General features: G+C 35.0%; 2 protein-coding genes across 6 annotated transcripts; one reads left to right on the forward strand and one right to left on the reverse strand.

Annotated features, from left to right (window-relative positions):
- Positions 1-3,462: 3,462 nt before the first annotated feature.
- Positions 3,463-9,229, reverse strand: LOC127872769 (uncharacterized). 5 transcript variants are annotated; one of them, XM_052416156.1, is made up of 9 exons: positions 9,170-9,229; positions 7,130-7,453; positions 6,033-6,350; positions 5,771-5,860; positions 5,404-5,562; positions 4,971-4,998; positions 4,638-4,684; positions 4,310-4,398; positions 3,463-4,036 (listed from the first exon to the last, which is right to left on the reverse strand). In XM_052416156.1, the coding sequence occupies exons 2-9, from the start codon at positions 7,224-7,226 to the stop codon at positions 3,869-3,871; spliced, it is 996 nt and encodes a 331-aa protein (XP_052272116.1). In that variant the 5' UTR covers positions 7,227-7,453; positions 9,170-9,229; the 3' UTR covers positions 3,463-3,868. The 5 variants fall into 5 exon arrangements, with proteins under 5 accessions (XP_052272116.1, XP_052272113.1, XP_052272112.1 ...); XM_052416153.1 differs by lacking the exon at positions 9,170-9,229 and adding an exon at positions 7,663-8,329 and having other exon boundaries at positions 5,404-5,550; XM_052416152.1 differs by lacking the exon at positions 9,170-9,229 and adding an exon at positions 7,663-8,329.
- Positions 9,230-10,751: 1,522 nt separating this feature from the next.
- Positions 10,752-19,387, forward strand: LOC127872773 (countin-1-like). The gene is made up of 7 exons (XM_052416160.1): positions 10,752-10,901; positions 11,276-11,483; positions 13,622-13,754; positions 14,883-14,995; positions 17,955-18,050; positions 18,387-18,527; positions 19,186-19,387. Exons 1-7 carry the CDS (start codon positions 10,770-10,772, stop codon positions 19,269-19,271), a joined length of 909 nt encoding a protein of 302 aa, XP_052272120.1. The 5' UTR covers positions 10,752-10,769; the 3' UTR covers positions 19,272-19,387.
- The last annotated feature ends 7,486 nt before the right edge of the window (positions 19,388-26,873 follow it).

Raw genomic sequence — 26,873 nt, forward strand, 5'->3', positions numbered from 1 at the left:
CCTATTGCCATTGTCATTACCTTAACTAATATCGGAAAAATAAACAGATATACTCTTTTGTGTACTTTAAAAATAATATGTCATATGCAAAATATATAACGGTTAATGATAGAAATGCAAAATGGAATTACAAATATTGACAATATTGTAAACATATTTTACTCATACTTACCACAGTCTTTTTAGATTCGATGTACCCTAACTTATATCGGGAAAATGTTAAACATACACACTCTTTTTTATTTTAAAAATAATATTTTATATGCAAAGTATATCATGTTTACAATACAAATACATGTAAACAATGGAATTACAAACAACAATTATCTTTACAAAAGATATTCGGCGTTAATTATGGTTGGTGTTGAGGCCTATTAAAAGCTTTATACCGATAAGATCTAAGCTAGCGGTAGCGTTACCATAACGTTTCTGGTACTGACCGCGTACTGATATGGATACCTCGCGGGTTTGAATGGGATGCATTAAAGTGAGGTAACTATTCCACTGCTGGAACTAAGGCTTGTTTAAAGCATTATACATTTATATGCTTAACGGTCAATATCGAAAACAATTAAAAATACTTTCGCCAAAGAGTATATCATGATAGGAGAAAACAATACTTAGATGATTTAAAATATACGCTTGGCTCAAAATGCAATACGGTAGTACTTAATAACTGAATATGAGAACACCGCCTTTAAGTAAAACGCTCTGGCGCTGAGAATCTAGTCTCCTAGTATTATAAATAAAAATGTGAACTGAAAACATAATATCGTGAAAAAATGTATTAGCATCATTTCGTGTTGTAGAACTCAAACCAAGAATATTTACATATAGAGAGCTTCGTTGGTCGTTACACGAACTATGTGTGATGTAACCTTAAGTCGATAACGATATTCAACATTTCACTGTTCCAAATTTCAAAATGACAATGCCAGCGAGTAGTGTGTTGAAACATCGTCGTTTTTTAAGGTTGCATGCAAAGGATATTGTCCGAAGGTTGCCATTCAGGTTAACTTAATGTGTTTATAAAGTTTATTCATCGCTTTCCTTAATTGGTAACGAACAACGCCTGTTTCATGATGCGCACGAAATCTGTGAGCAGATTTGCGATTGTCTTTATGAACGAGTGCATATGGACTCCCAGAGCCACCATAGCAAAAACGAGAGCGCCGATGGCGTTGAAAGTCTATTTGCAAGATACAGTATTGCCAAGCAATAAAAGTTCCCGACCTCGCATGAAGCAGTAATATTGTTGCGCTCCTCTTATGTATGGGGGAAACAGACACAGCAACTCAGTTATTTGATTAAATCATTTAATAATTTAAATAACTCTTGACATAACCACTTTTAGGCAATAAACATGATTTGCTCGCAGGATAAAAAACACAAAAGCCACAGTAACACTTGTATCGTCGTATTCCAAGTTATAAAAGCGCGTTTGATTTAAACTCGCGAAATCCTTCGGGAGGGCAGTCGGCACCGAACACTTTAAAAGCTGTTTAAAGTTTAAGATTATCTCCAAAAAGACAGAATGATGTTACTTAAAGTTATACTAATCCGTTTACATACGTATAATTGAAAAATCCAACAAGCGTGTATTCCAACTTTTGAAATTTAAGCCCTCCCGCTCTTGAACTTCACGGTCTATTTATAGCTCATAGAACGATTGCGTTGGTCGACCGGGTCGATCGAGTTTACACGGCCTATGGTAGACCAAAAATATGCACACAGACGATTATAGCATATGTATAAACAATGACATTCCGTGTAGAACCAAACCACGGACATTATCATAAGAGAAATTACATATATTAACTTTATAGGATTAGGACTCGAACCTTAAACCGCTAGAAATATAATAAACGCGAGACAAGTGTTGCTATGGCGAGAAATTAATATGTTTATGATCAAAATCGTTCATCATAATGCATAATAAAACTGTAGGTGACATTATTGTCGAAAATAACTGTGATGTTTAATGTAACTAAAAATGTATACATATAAAGAATACTGGGGCACATCACTATTACTGTCTCCCTTTGTTTTCAATGGACGTAATTCTTTTAAGTTTGCCTTGTAGATGGTAATTTTCTAAAAATAACAATAATGGAATCCCAATACTCGCTTTTGCCAATAACAGAATTGTTTTACGAACATAATTTGTTGTAGTTTATTAGAACGTTTTTCACCTAAATCGATCTTAGAAAAATTCAATAAAAATGGTGTAAGCAATGTTCTTGGAAAAAATGTAAGAAAAAAAAGTTTCTAAATGAAAAAAATGTAAGAATTACGACTATATTAAAGATCTATTTCGTCTGCCCAAAATCAGGTAAGGTTTGGACAATGACAACCGTTCCCCTGTGATGCGGTATTACAAAAGTCTATTTGCGTTGAAAATAGACTAATCATCAAAGGCTCTGGGAGTACGTTTATATTGACTAAGTACGCAAGCTGTAAACACCAATCTGGATCCAGCTGACGATTTATTGCTTATCTTACGGAGGTTGCGTAGAAAGTCGATGATCACTAGTGTACAAATCAGACCGATTTATGTACGACATTTGCGAAGATATTTCGACTGGTGCCGAGCTTTATCATTATGAAAACACAGACGTGTTAATAATGTACAGTACGTGACGGTAATCGATTTGTTTTCATAAGCGTTAATTTTTCTATAAAAAATTCATTTTTGATTATTATAAAAGCATGTTCATGTAGACCATTGATTGCATTTTTAAGTAAACATAGTTCATTATCTGGAAGGATTGAACCTGTGATTACAATCGTTACCTCTAAACTGTCGGACAAAAATCTCTTAACGGGCGTTTGAAGCTGCGAGGATTTTCGTCCTAAGGAACTGGTTTTCTAAGTTAAGCACTACCATTTATTAGAGTATTTTGTTAGCAGTACGTGTGTTTACATTGAGCACCGCATATCATTCACGAAATAGACATTAGCTCGTTATTTTTGTTTTGCATCTGCCCTAAATCGGACAGGCACTATACATATTGAACATTTTGAGCGTTTATTTTCAAAGATATCGATCTAGCCATAGCTGAAGATGGGTCCAAGATATGTTCCGAATTCTAACATATAGATCTATAGAATATCGAAGATTATTGCTGCACGTTCAGTGAAGAATAGACACTTTTATCAGTTAGATAGGCCCTTACGTAAACAATCCCTGCTTTGTAGCCATAATGGTAAGCACGCACCGAAAATTTCGAGGCATTAGTGCGTAGCGATAGCGCTGTCTAACCTGAACCTCTTTTACTAGACAGTCGATGGGATGAGGCTTTGAGACTGAATGGTACACAGAAAATGACAAAAATGAAACAAACATTATTCGTTAAAAATTATTATTACCAATGCTTTACATTCGGCATACATTATTCCTGCTTTTATGGGATCAATATGTATCCGAGAAGTATAAGTGATAAAAAAAAAACATACGTCATCTAAAATTGTGCGTTATATGTTATTCCCGTACAAATATGTTTTACGGTAAAACAATAGTTTATTGCAGAAACAGAGCTTTATACACAGTTTACTTTTCCACGTTGTTTCAACAGTATCACACTTCACAATGACTAATACTGACAATCCAGTTAAATAACAGAAACATGACATTCGAGAAAAATATCAAGATGGAAAATCTTGTTATTACATGCGCCAGTACTTATTTAGGCAAGTTATCAATTGCCTTTACAATAGAGAAAAAAAACACAAAACAACAATAAACATGCAAAATATCGGGTCACCGCAAAGGAGACACGCAATTGGAAAAAAATATTGTAACGCAACTATGTTTCTTGAAAGTATGATGCAAAGTAAGATAGTGTAAATTTACATGACACATCACTCATTAATGTGAAGGCTTCGAATTGTTTTGTACAGCATCTTGAAGATTTCTAGAGCAGACAACTGTAGTGTAAATTGTAGGATCATATTTTTCAGTTTTCTTTATGACTGATCGGTTCTTTTCCAAGAACTCTACATCGAGTTCAGCATAGATCAGCTCGAAATGTGTATTCTATAATGCAAAGAGCGGATTCAAGAAGTAAACAAGTTTGGGGTACCAGTAATGAATGTTTTCAGTTATCAAATACAATTTAGTTGATCATACTCATTAAAATAAATCTGAATTCAAAGACATATACATTCATAATCTATTGTAATTGTGTTTTAAATTTGCAGTATTAATTATGAATTTAGTGACGCCGAACCTTTTTAGAAAAGCCAAATCATTTTATTTTTATATTTTATTGTTCACTTGAAATGATAAACGCAAAATAGTTTCACACACCTGGTTAGACGTAGATGGTTTGGCATATTCCATGTTTCCGACGTTAGCGTAAATAGCGCCATGCACTGCTTCATTTGCTGCAATATTTGCTGAAAATGTTGCAAAGAAAATGTCGATGCCATGGAAATTTTAGAAGTTACCGGTATCTAAGTCGTACAATAACAAATAATCACTTATAAAACGCGTGTTTTGTGTTGCTGGAGATTATAAGAATTGCAAATCGGATAAAAAATTATTTTTACTTATAAGTATGTGTATGTTTGTATTTTTTTACATTTCTGTAATGGTACAGGTGCTACAATATTTAAAAAAAATGCATAGCCTAAACCAATATCATTATTGTCGGCATGTAGATCTGGACCTTCCTCTGGCAACCTGAAAGGAAAACTGTTAGTATAACAATGCAATGAATCAGTCAATAATTAATCTTTCAATTGTGTTATTTAAAAACTATATATACCATCGGACAAGAGCTGCAAAAATTATAAATGGAGACAAAGCAGCATATACTTTCCACATGGTTTTCTAAGTGTTCAGTTCTTAAAAATGCTTATTTTAATAACACTTTTTTTGGACGATGCATAATATTTTTAACATGTCTTCGTTGTAATAAAATGTGTTTGGTATTTACAATTAAATTTAATTGTTTGAATGTACTTACGAATGTCGATTCTTTTTGCGCATATGTGCTGTAAATATAAATGATACAATAATTTAAATCAATTGGTCTGAAAAGAAGGATTTTTGGTTGTCAACCATGGTTGTTATATGCCGATGCATCAGAGGAATTATTGTAATTATATTATGCACGTATAAAGTTATGTTTAAGGTATAAATTCTATATCCAAGATGATGTTTACGGTGTTTATTTCTTGTATACAAAATTTCAAAGTCAATTTAGTGAATCATGTGTCTCAGCTACATCTGACAATGTTACACTCAATGATTCCGTTGCATTGTTCAATATTGCTGTTCATTCCTGATTAAGGTTAAGATACTGTGAAAAAAGTTTCAAATAGAATGGAGAATATGTTTTATGTTTACAGGTCTCAGCTTAGGCTAATGTTGAAGAGTGATCATAAAAGTAACCTTACCATGGATCATTATAGCAAAACAGGTAAGAATCACGACGGTTCCTGCTCCGACCCCCAGTGTCACGGGCATCAGCGGGAAAGCAACGGGTAATGCGTCTGTTTGAAACTCAGGGTCAGGTAGAACAGTGTGGGATTCAACCTCTGGATCTATGGAGGAAACTTAACGAAATCTTCATCGATCAAATAATGTTAAAATATACCAGACTTTCAATCCTGAACGCTTTATTAAATTCAAAAAAGAAAGATGTTATCGTTGAGCGTGTGTCTCATGAATGTACATTTAACAATTTTCCTAACCACTTACAAGTAAAGTTTTATTAGATAAAACAGATTTAGTTTGGAAGTTTTGATTCATTTTATGAAGTACCGGTGGTTTCTTTTTGCTTTGGTGTTGACGTTTGTACGGGTTCACAGGTTAAGTTGTCCGTTACATTCAGATGTACTTTTTGTGCAGTATCTATATAAATAGATAAAATAAATTACTAGTATATTAAGTCGTCGTTTATCGTGCATATTGTAATAGTTTTAGATCTGTTTTACAACAAATTTTATCAAAATAAGCGTCTATTTATTGACAAATTGAAATCTGAACTTTGACTCATTATTTAAACTTACACAAAAAATCTTACCCCAAACTGGGACATAAATCTCGTTTGATGTGTGTGAATGGCCGATTGGTGAACATATTACAATCACACTGTTAATTTCAGTCCAATTCGCGATTGACAGTATATGTTCGGAGTTAGTATTCCCTGTGCGCTCCTCATATAATCCAGCTCGTAATGTTAGTTCTTGCAACGTGTCATTCACTCTGCCAAACCATCTACGTATCTGATAATACGTGTCCCCTAACACTTTATCATTCGGATAATACCCTATCTCCAGACGCTCGTTGTGTCCAGTCGGATAAGATATCAAACGCAAATATCCACAGTCATTTTGGAAATCTGAATAAAATTTGCAATAATTGTTAAGAAGACTTTAAAAATAGATATATAAAATCCTTGTTTTAAGTTTCCGGTTTGCAATATTACGGTGGTTCTAAATATATTTCATTATTATTACCCAATTAAAATTATAAAATTTAAACAACAGTGCAAAGCATTAAGCGCCAACCTTGCAGAGGTCCATTTAACGTTAGCGAGCTAACTTGGAGGTTATCATAAGTACGATATATTTGTTGTTGTTATATATTATGCTATAGATATTATGATACAACGAGAATAGGCAGCATATGTACAAATTACTGCTATAAACAATGACGTTGTGTCAACACTGTAGACTGCAATTAAAATCATGTAAACAATAATTGTTAATTAAACACTGTATAATTATTTATTTAGCTTTAACATTTTTCAAGGAAAAAATTCCGGTTACATTGATACGTAAAAAACGATCATAGAGAAAAGTATTTACGAACGTGTGCACGAAAGGCTCAATGAAAATTCCGTTTAACACCACTAAAGCGGGCTACCAATCGAAAACTTGTAACCAGAATTTTGACTGTTTCGAAGTGTAGCTTTAAAAAATCTTTACCGCCTTCACAAACCACGTAACCACGTAATAGGCAATTTAAATATTTTAATTAAAATTTACACTTTTAACAAGTTGTTTTCTTGTTTCATTTTTTGTTTACCCCGCTGAAGCACTTTTTTTTAAGAACGTTAAATTCTTGACGTTCATATAGTGAATTTGAAACATAATCAGTGTATAAACGTAATATTACCGTGTATATCCAATTGTATTTCATTCGACACCAGATTGCCGTCTGTGACATGAATACGAGCTCCTTGCCAGCTTCCATTTACTCTCACCAGATCCATGTACACATTTGACCCAGAATCGTATTGCTTGTGGAATGTTTTGGCTGTTATATCCTGGTAGGAGGTCTCCTTTGTACAGATTACTTTCCATTTCAGGGCACTTACATCTATATCACCAATTGCCTCACAGGCCGTGAAACGTAGCGTTATGTTCCGGTTAAAAATGGTTGGGGTTAAAATGCTTAAATGCCCCAATCTGTTTGAATGAGCCAGTGATATCTGAAAAACTAAAAAACTTACAAGCAGTAATTAAAGACAAAATTGTTTTATGCAATAAGTACCGAAAATTAAGCATTAAGCACTTTTGGTAATCGTGTACATGACGGTCAAGCAGCAAATACATAGAGTAATATGTGTAAGAGTCTTTCATGAAAAACAACACTGATTATTTGTGTGCATCGCATTATATTGTTATTACTTTAAAAGATATATTTACCTATAAGTGCGCTAAACATCCATGTTTTCAAAAGAGCTTTATCCATGATTTTACATGGCGAGCTGTGCACGTTAACAGAAGACGGTTCAACCACTCATTGAGAAAGAACAAAGTCCTAAATGCACTTTCACTGTCACTTTCGGGAACTTCTTTTCGTTTTCGTTCATATAGTATAATGATTTGTCTTTCTTAACGTAATGGTGTATGCGGAAATACTATATGTTCTGGCCAACGACCTGCTTTACTTTCACCGGAAAATGCGCGAGTATTTATTTGATTACAAATTCGTATTTGGTTTGACTCAAGAATAAAGTATCACAATTATTATTATTTCTTTCTTAAATGATTATTGCGTTGACATGCCTCTCTTATATTCATGACTTTAAGTCGCTTTGAGATCTTTTAAATTAGAAAGATTCCTTCTGCTAAATGTTCTTCTTATAAACAGTAGATCGACGCCCAGTTTATATAAGACTATGTTTGTGTATTTCATAAATCATGTTTCAAATATTGATAATAACTGACTGTTGTTTTTGTACTTTTAACAAGCAAAAGCAAGTTAATGTATATTTCGGTTGAAAATATGAAATTAATTTCTTTAAACCAATGGACGTTTCATGTATGCGGTTTATGTTAACACAGGCGCATATACATGTTGCTATTATTTGCTATTTGTTATTCAAATTATTAAAGGGATCTTTTCACGCTTTGGTAAATTGACAAAATTGAAAAAAGTTGTTTCAGATTCGCAAATTTTCGTTTTAGTTATGATATTTGTGAGGAAACAGTAATACTGAACAATTACCATGGTCTAATATAGCCATTTTATGCATCTTTTGACGATTTTAAAACCTAAAAATTATAAAGCGTTGCAACGCGAAACGATTGAATAATTTGGAGAGTTCTGTTTTTGTCGTTAAATTTTGTGAAACTACGAAGATTGCTTATATAAGGTATAAAATACGTCAAGTATGTGTACTCGGCGGAATAGCTCAGTAGGCTTAAGCGTTTTTACTTCAGGACTCTGGCAGGACTCCAGGGGTCACTGGTTCGAAACCTGCTCCGGGCAATGTTCTTTTCCTTTTTTTAATTTTATTCTTGATTTTTTACTGGAGCTTTTACGATCCAATGTTTACATTTATCAATATAGAGCATTTAATGAATAAGTTAAAAAATGCCAAAATCTGTGAAAAGGCCCCTTTAAAACTCATAGGTATACTTTATACATCGATTTAAGTAAGGCATCAAAAAAAGTATGCTAGTATTGTATTGGTCAATTATAAGTTAACGTCGAAATGTTACTATATTCAACCAATAAGAATACAGTAGAGTTTTCGTGCTGATTTATAACTTTATAAATGCGTATAAATTACGCGAATTTGCAAAAACAATTATTTCAATGATTTAAGTTAAGATTCGCGTGTTTCTATTATCTTAAACGCATGTGGTTTAATGAGCTTTATAATTGCCTTTCATAAGACAATTTAGTAATATATATTTGTCTTACGATGTTTGTAGAGACTTGATCATGATGCTTATAAGTCCTCGAATCTATAACAAAGGAAAATGTTAAAAAAAACTTTTTGACCTGCAAATACATTTTAATTTCCTTTTTTGCTATTACCTTCCCCGATTTGTTATAAACATGCAAACCACTTAACATGTATTATTACAGTATCATGCATATACGATATACACGCACATGATCGAAACTAATGACTTATATTTTCTGCACGCGTCTGATCGTTTTAGTCTGTTACAAAAGTGTATAAAATTCATGCACGTTTTTTTCTTGATTTCGCGTTTTTCATCTTTTTGTATTTGATTAAAGAACTTATAGATCACTGTAAGTATAAAGAGGTTAAATATTCGATTCAAAGTAGTTTTTACGATCAATACGAGATGTTAAGTTTGACTAACGTAATGGCCGACCATTTGTAGTTTTGTTGATTGCCGCAAGCATGTACATGTTCCATTTGGGGACAGATACTGTTAATATTAATTATTAAACAAACCGCTGTATATTTAAGGGCAACTCCTGTAAACGGAGTTATTAGAAATTATGAACACTTAACGATTACATGACATGAATAAACGACATAACTATCACGTTTACAGATTATATCGATAGAACAATATGTTACCTATTAACTTTTACTTCATTGATTTTGAAATTTTGATAACAAAAATTCATACCAGCTTAAAACTATCTCTGAAGTACAAACAAAGCATCACCTTTGTGTCAGTCAGTAAGTGTCAGTCAATGCGCAGAAACTGTTTCAATATTGTCAGCCAAATATCTAATACTAGTATGTGTTATAGTTCATAACTTAATACCGCATATAAAAGCCACAAAAGTGACTAATAACACGAAGCAACTTCACTTTCATACAAAAGGTCACCAGTGCTTTGAACAGTGCATATACGGAAGCCACACTGTAATTATAGTTATACATGTACAGGAAATATTCTCAAGAAAAATATCAGATCTGCAATACTTGAGTTGAATTTAAAATAAATAAACGACGTTTGATTAAACGGAATAACCCAACATCGCATACGAAAGTGCAATGATAATATAATGCCTATGTGGCCTTGGACCCAAAGGAGGAAACACTATATCGTGACGAACCACTTAAGAAAACTATTCTGTTTAAGATTTTTGTCCTATGACGATATGGTAAACAAATGATTGGACCGTATCATTTCAGAACATGGCATCAATAAGGAAAAGGTTTAGAGAACAATAAAATATAGCATTCACTTTCATGTTGACTGTCTTTGTTTGGGCCAAGTTGCAAATTGGTTGGCTCGAAGCAATTTTTTAAAAGACCACCGGTTATCCATAAACAAACGAATAATAAACACTGAACTGCATTCATCATGTAATAACCTTTCTGTTGCATGATCTTACATTCTTTTTGCCTTATTTTTGTTCCAAATATAAACCTGGTACTAAGAATTAAAATAAAAAATGGTATTGTGTCTGTGTGGAATGTCAGCCATATAAACATCCTAAATGTGACTCGAAAACAAATTGTTAGCTTTTTCGTTATCATCACATTATTTCGGTCACACTTCATAGAACCATAGGATTCACCTTGGCAATGGAATGTATGTCGGACGTGGTAATTAAGATAAGACCAATAGAGCAGTATAAAAGCTTTGCAAATGAAAGCCTCACTCACTTTGAAATATTTTTTACGGACTGGCATATCTTCAAACAATTAAAAATGAAGGTAAACTTTAAACTGAATACGTTTTAGTCGTCACAGGGTTTTTTACTGTGACTTTGTGTAAAGCTGTTTCTCATTACTGTGTTGTAATGTTTGAAATACTTATGTAAATAAAATTAATTAATGCAAACGCAAACAGCACCAATTCGAACTGAATATTGCGAATATTTTAATCATAACATACAGTTGTTCGCTTATTTAGCATAATATACTTTGTAACGGAGATGCGTTATCATTTTAAATACAATTAAAAGCAATATTTTAGTTTGGAATATTAAAATATATAATGTTCAATAACTAAAGGGTTTCTTCATACTAAATAAAGCATCAACATGTTGAAATATAAAAGCATTCATTTACATATGTAATTTAAACAGGCAATCCTAGCGGTTACCGTGTCCGCCCTGTTGTTGGTGCAACCCTTAATGTCCCTCCGAATCCCCACCACAAAGACCCAACATAAGCTTCTCCTGCACTCAGTGATTCGTCCCGTCCCCGAGGCGTCACGAGTGGGCCTCGACAAATGCAAGATGTGCATTGACTTCGCCGATCAAGCTTTGAACGAACTGCTGAATATCATTCTTCGTAAGTAACGCTGTACTATTCTACTACTTGATTTAAAGGCTTTAATTGATATTGGTCCGCATTCGCCAACGGCGTCTCATATTAACAAATAACACAAAATCAAAGGATGAAGATGAAAAACTCCAATATTTGAATATTTACTTGTACATAGCGAGTATTCATAGATAAATCATGATAAGTCATAAATAGTTAGCATCAAGTGAAATAACACATGAAGGCAGAACACCGTAAGAAATGTGATATAAAAGATAAACAAAATACTAAGTGCGTGCTTGGGTGCAGTGTCCTAGCTTGACATAGACGTGCAAATGATAATTAAAATATATTTGGTATCAGTTGTATTCTATTTGATGATTTCTAACAGGCTGCCTGTATAAAAGGATAAGTTACAATAAGCATTTAAATTAATTATATATTATGGTGATAACTTGAAAATTTTGATATAAAAATGAAGTTGACATAAGTACCCGTTCATAGACAAAGTGAAACTCCAATGGCATCAGCAAAAGATATGTCTTATCTTCACTTAAAGATCATTATTTAAGGCAAATGAACAATTGTCATGTATTTGGATACAGGACAAATCACACGAAGGAAACAAACACCAATAAATGAAACTGTGGTCAACGCCTTTGAACTGTAAATGCATAATATAACCTTGCAGTTTTGAAACAGGTTTAGGGCGCAAAATACATTGCCAAGATTTTTTCATAAACATGTAAGTGTAAATAGAATTTAAGCTCATATTGTCATAATTTATATTAAACTACAATAAAAATAATGCGTTTAAGTTTCATTACAACTTAAGTATTAACTGGTCGCATTCCAACCAGAGCGATAGAACCAGAACTGTACATTTTTGAGACACAATGAAATGAAAAAAGAGCATCTGCTAAATGTGCCAAAAACGGCTCTTGTGTACGGCCAGCCATTAACTCAGTGACTGATGATTACTGAATGTCGGTCTTCAATTAGGACATGTAATAAATGATAATATCGAGAAGATAAGACGTAACTTTAATTGGAACAATTAGAAGCGAGATACGGCCCGCTTTTGAGTCAGATTGAGAAATTCGTGTGAGAATTTTTGCACTAGTTCTGATACTGTGGCAAATTCATGGCCGCACTTCTAAAACTCAATGGTTATTGAACGCGGTGTATAGCGCCGTTTGAATAACAGTGAGGAATCGTGAAACAATTAGGTAGTGTCAACACATGTATGATATATCTACGTGTTTAAAATTTTATTGATCTTTAAAATATTTCTTTTATTATAAAACAAAATTTAGACATCCTCCACCCTGGAAACATTTTTGTCCATGCTGCTATCATACCCACATCTTATTTTCATTTACAATTTCAAGACCTACTAGTTATATGTATCGCTGGTGTAGTAATGTTTTTTTATGTCAACTTCTATAACAAATAAACAAATACACATAGTGTTTCTTTTTGAAACACAATGTTTATTATTGTTTCCTAAACATGTAAACGGAGTTCTAGCCATAAAAAGTCGCACGCTGTTATAAACTTGTATAATACTGGACTTTTAAAATATCAAGAAATATTACAAATTATCATAGTCTACACCTTTGGTAAATAGCTAGCAATTACTAACAAAGTTATACCAATGATAAGCCAGCAAAGGAACTTTGCACTTAAAGATTTGGCAAGATACTTTTGTAAAAACAACACGCAAACCAAAGTCACCTGCATAATACAATTTACACAAATAACCGTATTTCTCTTAAAGGTAAATGAATACATTACGACATTAGACATGACAATCGATCGATTGTTACTCAGATTTTAAACCACTCAGTTTAAAGAAACACTCAAACATAAATAGAAACACTGAATAATGAAACATCTTTTTCATTTAAGCTTGGTTCTGCGAAAACAGGATTTAATGCATATGCGTTAAGTGTTGTCCAAGATTAGTCTGTGCAAACCGCAAAGGCTAATCTGGATTGACAATTTCCGCCTAACCTTGAAAAAAAAACATACAAGCGGAAATTGTCATCCCTGATTAGCCTGTGATCAGACTAGATTAGACTACACAGGCTAAACTGGTGACGCAGTTTTACGTACTGTCGCACATGCATGAAGCTCTGTATTCTCAACGTATTTTATTTAAGAGGGAGGAGTAATCGGCGGCTGTGCCGACCTGTGCAATGCTCTTGCATCCAAGACCTCGCCAGCAATCGGTACCGTGTGCAATCTCCTCTGTGACATCGTCGGGATAGAAGAGTTCATCAAGATTGTCCAGAAGTATGTTAATCTACATATGATAATATTTTAATATTATATCGATTCTAAAATCATTTTTATATAGTTTAATATTAAACTCTCAAAACATGTAACTGTCAGGGTAAAAAAACTTGTATTATTCATGTTTAAACAATAGTAATTGTTATTACACTAAACCCAGTTGGCAAGTGTCTTACAAAGCCCAGTGTTTTTACAGTATATTTAATAATTACGTTTTAGAATTGTGAGAACAACTCCGGTGATAACTTATTTCCTATTTCCAAGTGATCTTATCTCTCATGAAATGCATTTTGACCCTTAAGCGTTCAATTGGGAATTAATTGTTCCTGCAAACGACTCAATCAACACACCTACATCATTTGAATAATAGCCTAAATAGCGCAATTACAGAAAAACACACACCACAAAAAAGTGCTCTCTCACTTGGTTTAAGGTGTTATTTTAAACTAAAATTAATAATGTATTTAATATAACATGTTAAATGGAAGACTCAACAGACGGCAATGCGGACGAGATCCACATAACTGTAAGAAACACCGCCGAACTGATTTCCAACTTGACTGCTCTTTGAACTCAAATTACAAAAAATGCTTGCTTTCAATACTGTAGTTGTATAATTAAGTCTAGACCAATATACATAGACATCTGTCAGTAAATCCATTGAACTCTACCGGAAAATTAACACGAATTGTAAACATTATCGAGACAGCTATGTAATATTATCCTCTGGTCGTGAGATACCAATAAGTTCAACAGACTGAACTGAACTCTCGCCTGGTTGCTGTTTATGCCTGAATGTATAAAATGATGTGTGGTACATTTTTGTCACAACGTCATACATATTTAATGATTTTAAATATTAAATTTTATATGTTATCCCTACATTTTTGCATTATTTATTCATGGTAAGACTTCAAATGCATTATTGTTAACAAGCTTGTGGTTTTTATCCATATTCAGGGAAATAACCTTTGCTTAAAGAAAATCATTCTTGTTATCAGTTAATGATAAAGGAACTATATTAAATAAAAGGAATCAAAGTATTTTTAGTACAAATAACTTAACATTCAACAAAAAATGCATTTAAGTATGATTGAAAACATTCTCCATTGTATGACTTTTATTAAGCGCCGACCTGGACCCAATCTACTACTGTGAGCTGCTGCCACTTTGCCCCATCAACGACAATGGCGACGCAAAGTTCTCTGTGTTCGAGGTGAACCCTACATCCGGGCCACAGGGTATTGATATATATAGATAGATAGTTTATTTCATACTTGTACATGGTACATCGTCTATAACACAAAAAGTAAAATTTTGTGAGGCATACAAATTAAGCTAATTTTTTGTAAATTTTTCAATAGAAGAGAATACATATCTAGAATATAACCACTGACGTATAATTTTTGATGAGATAACAAAGTTTGGTCATGTTGGAATAAGTTATCTACAGCTTCAATTGGTATGCCATTATATGTCCATTTTTCGGACCGCAATAGTCCACCTCTTTTACGAAAAACCATAATCTTTGTTTTGTCTGTGTTTACTTGTAACCCCCAAGTTTTGCTATACTCGTAAAAATTATCCAATTGAGTCTGAATTTCCCTCGGTGATTTACCAACAATAGCCATGTCATCGGCAAAAAGTAGAAGTATAAGTAAAATATCGTCAATGTGTATGCCAGAGTCTATGTCATTTTGTAGAAACAACTCTAGGTCCTCAACAAATATAGAAAATAACAGAGGTGACATTACCTCACCTTGACGAAGCCCTACTGCATATGAAAAGAAATCAGAATATGAGGAACAATGTTTTACGCACGATTTTACTTTACTATACATATCCCGTACAATTCTAAGAATTTTACCGGAAATGCCGGATTTGTACAATTTAAGCCACAGGTCGTTTCTATTAATAGAATCGAAGAACTTCATCATATCGACGAAAATAACATACAAGCGCTCGTTTTTATACAAGTAATGTTGAATTAAAGACATGAGAATAAACGCCGCATCAATAGTAGATCGCCCTTTTTGAAATCCGAATTGTGCGTCCGAAGTAATGTTATTGTCATTACAGACTTTCTCGATACGCTTATTTAATATTGTTGTTAATATTTTGGATAAACAACTTACTAGAGTAATGCCTCGATAGTTATTGACGTCATTTATTGACCCTTTTTATGAATTGGTATAATTATTCCCTCAGTCCACGCATCTGGAAAAGCACCTGAATTAAGAATTGCGTTAAACATGTCACATATATGAGCCGATAAAATATCAATATTTTCCAGAAAATATTCGTTTAACAAAGTGTCTTTACCACAGTATTTACTGCTTTTCAAAAATTTTACGGCATTCATAATTTCGTCAATGCTGATCTCTCTATCAAGTTATGGATATACATCATTAGGTAAATTAAAATCAGTATAAACATTAAAAGCTTCAGATTCCTCATTGCTACTGTTAAACGTGTCAGTACTCATATTTTCGCAATACTTGAGGAAATCATCCAAAGATATATATCTCTTGAATTTTTACATGATTTTGATTTAAAATGTTTCCAAAAAACCTTAGGTCTGCACCTTTTCATCTGCTCAAGTTCACGCATTTTATTTTCGTATATACCCTTTTTTTTGTAACAATATTTGTATACTCCTCTTTTCGTTTACAAAATTTATTCTACAAGCATCCGTCTTATGTATGTTAAATAATTTCAGGGCTTCCAAATAGCAAACACGCGCTTCTTTGCATTTGCTATCAAACCACTTATTTTCCTCATGTTTATTTACATTAAAATTTACGTCATTTTTAAAATAGCCGGTTTTACAAAAAAGTGGATCGGCTACACTCCGTATAGTATTAGTAAAATCATTAATCATATTATTAACAGATTCTCTGCTTTCGCAGTTAATATTATTTACTATGGAATTAAATTTTGTTAGATTACCAATAATACCTGACCGAAATTGATCCCTAAAATTATCGTTCCATTTACATTTATTTTGTTTATGACTAGTGTTTACAAGCCTATTATGACTGCAGCTTAATGTGAAGAGTATTGGGGCATGATCGCTCCATTCATTAAAATCTCCAACAAAAAAGCGTGAAACTTGTGAAAAATTACCATCAACGGTTGGCAAATAATTAATAACTGAGCACCCGTTGTTGGACAAAAATGTATACTAATTTGAATTTCCGAACCGGCTGTTAACAATACGTAAACCGCGGTAGCTTTGCGCAGATCTGGCAACTTAATCCCATGATTGTTATGCCTATGATCCAATGAGGCCCTGCTACAGTTATACATAAATAATTTCGATGTCACCACGTTTCAAACACAGGCACTGGGCATTAGCTACTAACCCTCTCCCCCCCCCCCCCAAGCTGCTACCCCCTCCCCTCCAAAACTCTCAAAATTGTCCATTAGTAATACAAAATAACATGACAAAAAAAGTTTGTCGAAAAATAATTGTTTTTTTTACTTATATATATATAATTAAAAACAAAAAAAATCTCGACACACTTTTTTGTCATGTTATTTTGTATTACTAATGGACAATTTTGAGAGTTTTGGAGGGGAGGGGGTAGCAGCTGGGGGAGGGGGGTAGCTAATGCCGAGTGCCTGTGGTGCCAGGATGACCTGTGGTTGAATAGCAATACACCAACATAAAATGAGTTATTAATGTGTCACTTGGTAATAGTTATGCCACACATTATCTTAAGCATATGAAAACAAATGAAATGCAGACAGCCCTAAGCTGTTCTCAGAGTTGGGATTTGTTACCATGGGTTATTTTACTACTATTTTGTGCTTCATTAGAACTATTAAAAAAGTAGATTTCAATATAGATCTATCATGGAAAACATTTAGTTTTAACTAGAATACGTCTTTATTATAGAGACAGTGACGACAAGTAACATATAAAACAGCATGTGCATTGAAGGTTAAATCATTTAGTACGTGCTTAACTTGTTTAACCATATTTTAACTTTGTGTTTATTTTTCTGTCTGTATAAATAAGTGAAGTTTCGTTTTTCGATGAAAATTGACAAGTGTATTTTTCTTAAATGAAATGATTAATTTCATACATACAATACAGAATGATGCATTACAAACTGTAAAGGCCTGTACATTTATTAACAAATCCTAGAACTATTTTGTTAGCGCTCGTAAACAGCTTTCTCCTCTCGTTTGCAGGCAAGTTTGACATTGACTTCACCTATGTCTCCCAGAACGGTACCGGCACTGGTGAGATCTCTATCGAAATAGACACCGTTGATGGCATTCCTCTCGGTAAGAAGCGTTTCACATTAACATTAAAGCGATTTGTAAATAATGCACTACATAGTGTTGTGTCTTTGTATAACACATTTTTTATCTTTTTTTTCGATCATACATTTACTATTCATTTATTAATGTATACAAATGCACAAAAATGTAGGAAAAAAATGAAAGACCAAACACTGGAAATATTGTTAATAATTATATGCTGTTTTTTACCATAACATTCCTGTCCTTTTTTTCTTGCTTAAGCGTATTCTCCTCATAATCGTTTTAAATATACGAGTCTCTTCACTTGTTCTGACAACTCGTTTATGTTTGTTTTTTTACTTTCTTGCCCCCCTCAAGGCCAGGCTTTTCTGCACGAGCTGGCCCCTGCCGGGACTTTTAACGGTGACATCCAGTTGAATGCTCAGCCTGACCCCGACTGTGACCCAAGTCAGGGACCTTGTGAACAATGGCTTCCAGGAGACTACACTGTTAAAATCGGTAACCAGCTTTCTCTACGAGGATTATTCAGGAAACACGAAATATTATTGTATTGTCGGTCTAGTCTCTCTGCATGTATTGACTAACGACTTGATTAGAAGTAAAAGATTTCTTTACTGAAATAATCAGACAGACAGTAAGTCATGTAATATTGTTTACAAGAAGGGTTTTAGATGAGACTCTCAATCATTTCAATTCATCCTATCTGAAAAAAATGTAATTACGTTACTCTGTTGTACATTAACATACGAGTAATTTAATTTTAATTAAATTGAGTTATTATTTACGTTCATTATTTTTTTAATTGAACTATGATTTTATGAGATAAATGTTTTATTACACATGTGTGCTGGTTTTATTACTCCTCTATATTTGATCATTTACTAACAAAAAACGACCAAATCATACACAAGTGTCAATGTATGCATATCCGTTCTCGACGACAGTACATGTAATTTATAGTTTGACATAACGGTTTAATGCACCTTATTTGCATGGAGTTGAAACATGAAACATATACGTATTCCTGAAGTAATTATCTAATACGGCAAATACTTAAATTATAATATATTATCATATCAAGGGCTAAGTCATCAGTCTCGTTAGTTGCAGCATGTTAAGCAAGGACCAACAATTACAATCATTTCTGTGTTTCCAGCCATCTGCAACGGAGAATGCGGAAGCAAGCATCCACATAGCAAGGTGTACGACGAAGCCCAAGCCACCTTTACAATTACTCAGTGAATCATGCCACAGAGTCTTTAGCCTTCGGTGTGTGATAACCAATAACAGTTAAGCCATGAGTGTTAGCCTTCGATATTTGCTAACCAATAGTTGCGGAATAAATGTTCTTAACACCACACTATCTTGTTTTATGGTGTTAGTCTTAGTGTTGGTGTTATTGTATAAACCATGCATTAATATTAATGTTATATATAGATAAATTGCAATACAAACTGATTGTACTTATAAAAGATAAGAGATGCTGTCATAAGTATAAAATATATGTGCGAATATAAAAAAAATATGAAGCGTGTTATTATTAAAACCTGTTCAAAACTGAATTTGCCATTGATATTTCTTAAACATATTGTAACAATCACATGTGTCAAATTTAGGAGAGGCGTCTGTCTAAATCCGAAAAAAGCAGGCAATTGTGTATTAATTAATAACTTCAGATTGTGGACATTGGGCTATTTATTTCTTGGCAATGCCAAACAACAATTTACATAAAAATGCACTTTCTTTGAGTGTAAGTCTGTAATCGGACATGTATTTGACTTTATAACCGAAAACAATCACCTTACCAACGCATTATATTTACTTGTACAGCTATCAGGACAATCACCTTACCAACGCATTATATTTACTTGTACAGCTATCAGGAACAATCACCTTACCAACGCATTATATTTACTTGTACAGCTATCAGGAACAATATGGTCTATTACTAAATAATAGACCTGTTTATTGTTGGGCCACTGCTGGGCTGGTTTTTCAGTTTTCTTATTGTTGGTGTTTTTTAACCGAAGTAGCTAATTTTACAGATTTAAAATTTCTTTCTCATTGTTATCTACACAAACAAAAGGTTGTAAATTTTCTCCTTTAATTATTTCTAATCTATTCTAGTAAAAGTTTATTAAATATGTAAAATAAAGTTAGAAGCCGGTAGTTAAAAGGTGTTTCTTAGCAATTCTTGTGATATTTATGATGGATGCTGAGTTTACGGGCTGTAGTTTACGGATTTCTGTACAGTGGTGGGGAAAAAGTGGATCGGTCACATGGCGTCTGATCTAAGCAATTGTAGTAAGAGCAAAATCAATTTCAAGCTTTATGAGAAAACGTAGTTGATATGCATTCGTGTATTCAGTGAAATAACCATGTTATACTTATTTTCTGAAAATAGGCTAATATCTCACTGGCAGTAAGAGGGTAAATTTCAATCGAAATAAAGGAATTCCCGTGGCGTGTTAAACAAACATATTACTTTTGGTCAGCACAAAAATGTCAAAATATATTTAGCGTTATTATTCAATTTCTGGAGAGTGGGTTGCTTCAGATTCAATTAGGGCGGGCACTATGTTCAGGTTTATCATAAACACTTTAAATGAATGTTGGTTTTTATGTAGCAATAGTAAAAGGAACTTAATTGTGGCAATGCGGCAATAGTCGGTACTTACTGCAGTTAAGAGGTGGTCTTATGGCGCATTTATTTATAATTACCAAGACAGTTTGTTGAGTCACGTTTTAGTTCATATGCAATAAATCTCTAAAAGGTTTGTTAATGATTATAGTGGGTTAGCTATAAGCCAAATATGGCTTTTTTCGGTATTTACTTATTATCTTTATTGTTTATTTTATTGCACACATGGAAACGCGAAACCGGAAAAGGCGCCGTCCGTCGGTCAAACTACACCAGCATTCCAGCCAAAACCTACCTGGCACCAGCCAACAACCCCGTCAGCTGCCTTCCACCCAAATGCCCGATCAGCTGCCTCCCAACCAACAGCCTGTCCAGCTGCCTCCCAACCAACAGCCTGTCCAGCTGCCTCTCACCCCCAGCCATCGACTCGGCCAATGGTCTTCAAACCAACAGTCCGGCCATCAACCCGACCAGCTGCCTCTCAGTCAACAACTGGGCGACCAGATGCAGCCTGCAGCAAGCCAGCCAGATCCGGCTGTTCAATCGGGTAATGGTTTTAGTGAGGATATTTTTTATACCATGCATGATTCCTAGTTTTCAGTCTGTTTTAGGTGATCATGTTCCTCAGTCAATTAAAGACAAAATAATATCAGGCCAATATGTAGATCTTGCATGTTTGTTGGAGGCCCCGGTAGTTCCTGAAGATTTAGGAAAACATTTGGTTTTGAATAATTCGGGTGAATTAGTGGTAAAGCCCAACATGAAACAAAGCATTGTTGATATAGCTAAATGGACTGACGCATTCCTCATTTTCTCAAGCATTTATTTAAGTGCTCATCCGGTTAAAATGCAAGATCTCTTAAAGTATATGCACACTATAAGGCTGGGGGCAGCAAGACACACTGAGGGTTGGAGATCTTATGATCAACAGTTTAGGTTGAGAATGGGTAATAACCCAGCGAATTCGTGGGCAATGATTGATATGGAGCTTTGGCTGTTGTGTATGGGGCCTCCAAGGCAGCCAGTTCATGATACAGGGAATTTTGTAAGAAAATGTTATGATTTCAATTATACCAGATGCTTACGGTCAGTTTGCAATTACAAACATGCTTGTATGATTTGTGGTTCCGACCATCCTTCCAGGGTATGTCATCTCAAGCCTCGCAACACCAGTTCCTTGGGAGGAGGGTCTGTCAGGGGGGCTGTCACCCAGACCTCGTACAGGCCTAGAGCTTACACGTTCCGACCTAGAGGCCCAATTCAGGGGCTCCGGGGCCCGTTTAGCAGATACTAATACCTCAGTTTGGTCTCTTGGCAAGTCGCCAATCAATGTTGTTACGATTTCTAAATATCTTCAGTTATATCCAAATAAAGAAGTAGCTTCTGTGCTCAGTAATGGCTTTAAGCAAGGTTTTAAGCTGGGTTATAAGGGTTCACATCTCGGTTCTTCAGCGAATAATTTGGTTTCAACAAAAGTGCATTTTTCAGAAGTCCAAAAGAAACTTGACAAAGAGATTTCCTTAGGTAGAATTTCAGGTCCTTTCAAAGTCCCACCAATTTCCAATTTAAAAGTAAGTCCATTAGGCATTTTAGAGAAGCCAGACGGGGGTTGGCGGTTAATTACACACCTGTCGTATCCCAATGGGTCAAGTGTCAATGATGGTTTTAGTGTGGAAGACATTTCTGTTAAATATACATCATTTGACAAAGTGGCTGACATGTTATTTAGTTTAGGTACGTCAGCAATGATGGCAAAAAGAGATATTAAATCGGCTTTTCGTTTAATGCCTATTTACCCAGGGGACTTTCACTTGATGGGGCTTCAGTTCAACAACCAGTATTATGTTGACAAATGCTTACCAATGGGTTTATCTATTGCTCCGGCTTTATTCGAATCATTCTCCACTTTTATACATTGGCTAGTAAGTTTCAAAACTGGGATTCAAACTTTAGATCATTATTTGGACGACTTTATTTTTGGAAGTGCAGCTGGGTCAAATAATTGTAACATGCTAGTTTCTACTTTCGAGGAAGTATGCACCGAAATGGGAGTCCCAGTTGCGGTGGAAAAGTCGCTCGGCCCAACAACAGTACTGACATTTTTAGGCCTGGAATTAGATACTGTGCAAATGACTGTTAGAGTACCTGCTAAAAAAGTGGAAGAACTTTTGAAGCTTTTGCAAAATTGTCTAGTAAAAAAGAGACTTACGTTAAAAGAATTGCAGTCTTTGACTGGGAAGTTGAGTTTTGTAGTCAAGCAGTAAGAGCAAGTAGGGCATTCTTGCGCCGATTTTATGATGCTATGTGTGGCTTAAAAAAGTCCTATTATAAGATATGAGTTAATGGTGAAATGAGAGAAGACATCCTGATGTGGATTCAATTTATTGAAGATTTTAATGGCGTTGTACATATTCCAAATAAAGTATGGTTGGATAACTCTGTCATTCATCTTTACACTGATAGTGCAGGCGGTGCTACTCTTGGCTGTGGTTGTTATTTTGGAGGTAATTGGGCCTATTGCCCATGGCCTGTTCAATGGCAAGGCCAACCTATTTTATCAGATATAACATTTTTAGAGATGGTCCCTGTTTTGTTGGCAATATGGCTCTGGGGGGTCTTTTTGAGGGACAGGAAGATTAAGTTTCATATTGATAATTTAGGTTTGGTAGAAGTGATAAACAAACAGTCTTCCAAGTCGAAACGTTTGATGTTTCTGGTTAGAACATTTGTGTTGTTAGTTATGAAATACTCGGTGGTGTTTAAAGCAGTACATATTTCATCAAAGTCCAATTACATTGCTGATGCAATTTCTCGTAAACAGTTTCACAGGTTACAACAGTTAGCACCAGAGGCACAAGCGAGTCCAGAATCCGTCCCGCCGGAGTTTTTACTGATGATCTGCAACAAGAGGCTAATAGATTGCTAGACAATTCCCTTGCTGCTAATACAAAAAAGGCATACATCGTTGGGTTAGAGAGATTCTCTGAGTTTAAAAGGCAATACGGCTTGTCAGATGCCTGGCCGCCTACAGTTGAACAGGTGGTTCGATTTGTAGCATGGCTATCCCTACAGAAACTATCCCACAAAACAGCAAAATCATACTTAAGCTCTATAGCTTTTCATTGCAAGCTGCTTGATGTTGTTGACCCTACCAAAAAGTTCATTGTTTCAAAAATGGTTGAAGGAATGCAAAAAGATAAGAAAACACACGATAATAGGCTTCCAATTACCCTCTCGTTACTGCAAGGGATAGTAAGCAAACTTAATATTGTGTGTTCCAGTGTCTACGAAGCAAAACTGTTCACTGCAGCTTTTATGCTAGCGTTTTTCGGTTTTCTGAGAGTTGGCGAAATAGCTGTTCCTAAAAAAGGTGATAGTATTTTACAGGCAGCGGTGTTGGCAATAGAAGATTTACAATTTGATCACAATGGGGTAATCTTTTCAATCCGGCATTCAAAAACTGATCAGTTGGGCAAAGGGGTAGCGCTCAAAATTACTAGGTCAAACAGTGAATTTTGCCCAGTTGTGTGTCTTAACCAGTATCTTCATGTTCGTCCTCAAGGGCCTGGTCCCTTGTTTTTGCACTTTAACAAACAACCAATTACTCGTTACCAATTTTCTGCTATTCTTAAGAAAACGGTTTCTCTTTTGGGTCTAAATTATGGGTCTTACAAATCCCACTCCTTCAGAATTGGAGCAGCAACTGCAGCTTCCCAACTAGGCTATTCAGTGGAGATCATTAAACAGGCAGGCAGATGGGCTTCCAATGCCTACCAAACATATGTTCGTCCTGTTCCTGTTGTCATGCCCAGCCTAATAAATAACCCCCATTAAAAAGGTATGGTTCATATAGTTAGATTCACGTGACTAACAAAAACCAAGTTGTATTAAGGAAAACCATCTGGATACTGGGTTCATCAATAATCAAGCAAGCCTTCATAGCAGCAAGATTACGACCTGAAGGGGCCAACCTCTGCCTTGAACCCAACATCATCTGGTGGCAAGGGTACAGTGGGTTAACACTTGCAGAATCAAAGAAAAAATTTCTTTCGCTTGCCAATGTGGGTAATTCTCCAGACTATATTGTGTTACATTTAGGTGGTAATGATCTTGGTCGTCGGTCACTGGTGGACCTTCGAAAATTGATTGTCGAGCTATTCCGGACTATACTGTCTATATTTCCAAGTGTTAAGATTGTATGGTCTGCAGTGCTTCCAAGGTCAAATTGGAGATATTCTGATAATAAAGTTGCTATGGAAAGCAAGAAAGCGCCTTAATAGTCATGGTTCATCTAGGGCTTTGGCATGTGGAGGGCATTACTTGGCCAACTCTGACTTTGGAAAATTTGAGGAACATTTGTTTGAGAAGGACGGAGTCCACTTGTCAACTCTGGGTACAGATATTTTTCTTTCTAATATGTCTGCAGGGCTTGAAAAACTTATAAAGCATAATACACCAATCCATTACTGAAGTTCTAGATGCACAAATTTGGGGGTTCTTACAATTTTAAATCCCACACATTATGTATGTTGGTGTTGCTATTGAGTCCAAAAATAGATATTTGCAGTTAGTTTGTATGCATATTTTTCTTACTCATATGTATGAAAAAAGAAAAAAGAAAGTTTTTTGCTGCTAATTTTTATGCAATTTTTTGCTGCTAGTTTTTATGCATTTTTTTTTTCTGCTGGGTTTTATGCATTTTTGCTGCTAGTTTTTATTCATATCTTTGCCTTGTGTTTACAGTTTACTGCTTCCGACTCCAAGCATGCGTCCATCCGCCCTGCAGCCAAAGTTCTTTGGCAGTGGCCACCCGTCATCTCTGGCCCAGCTGGTTTCGAGGTTGGGGCATTTGGGCCGCTGGGTCAGCGTTGTTGGGTGGCCATATGGCAATCAGTGCCGGATGGACGCTTTTTACCTGGCACATTTTTTGGGGAAAATATATATGATTTTGTTGGGAGTGCTGATGGCCGTCACCCGGAGTCAGCACTCATATACAATTTATTTGTGCAGTTAGTTATTTGCAGTTAGTTTGGGCTTGCCATGTTCGCAGGTGGCCCTTGCTGCTTGGAGTCGAGACATTATATGCCAGAACCATTTTTTATGTTTTTATGTTATAAGGTCCTTTAATAAAAAGTAAAAATTTAGTTGAGTTTATATTTACTGTGTGAAAAGGGTTATTCATCGGAGTTTTCATATAGGCTTGCCCATGTAATGCTAGGTGGCAGTTTGGGTTTAGTTCTTGGCCTCTACAATAATATGGTCTATTACTAAATAATAGACCTGTTTATTGTTGGGCCACTGCTGGGCTGGTTTTTCAGTTTTCTTATTGTTGGTGTTTTTTAACCGAAGTAGCTAATTTTACAGATTTAAAATTTCTTTCTCATTGTTATCTACACAAACAAAAGGTTGTAAATTTTCTCCCCTCCCACCCAACCCATGTAGTTTGTTTTTACACAGTGTTGTTCTGTCACACTTTACTGCGTCCGTTATATATTTAAAAATTTGGTCAGGCTTAGGGTAAATATAGATTTATTTTAAGTTTTATTTGCCTGTCCACATTAATTTTAATAACATAAGGGGAAACTGATTGTTTTCCGTACTAGATTTGGTTTTAGTATATTACATATTCTGCTGGTTTGAGTTGCGTTTTTCAGTTTGCCGTGTAGACGCAGAGTACCAAACGTCGGATACAGGTCGGTCACGACTCCACTTCCGATGGGGCAGTTCGGACACCTCGGGTTTGTCGACAGTCGCTTGAAGTTAACAGTTCCTTGGCAATCAGTGCCGGATGGACGCTTTTTACCTGGCACATTTTTTGGGGAAAATATATATGATTTTGTTGGGAGTGCTGATGGCCGTCACCCGGAGTCAGCACTCATATACAATTTATTTGTGCAGTTAGTTATTTGCAGTTAGTTTGGGCTTGCCATGTTCGCAGGTGGCCCTTGCTGCTTGGAGTCGAGACATTATATGCCAGAACCATTTTTTATGTTTTTATGTTATAAGGTCCTTTAATAAAAAGTAAAAATTTAGTTGAGTTTATATTTACTGTGTGAAAAGGGTTATTCATCGGAGTTTTCATATAGGCTTGCCCATGTAATGCTAGGTGGCAGTTTGGGTTTAGTTCTTGGCCTCTACAATAATCACCTTACCAACGCTATTTACTTGTACAGCTATCAGGAACAATCACCTTGCCAACGCAT

Source organism: Dreissena polymorpha, chromosome 3 (genome assembly GCF_020536995.1).
Source record: "Dreissena polymorpha isolate Duluth1 chromosome 3, UMN_Dpol_1.0, whole genome shotgun sequence".
Lineage (NCBI taxonomy): Eukaryota > Metazoa > Mollusca > Bivalvia > Myida > Dreissenidae > Dreissena > Dreissena polymorpha.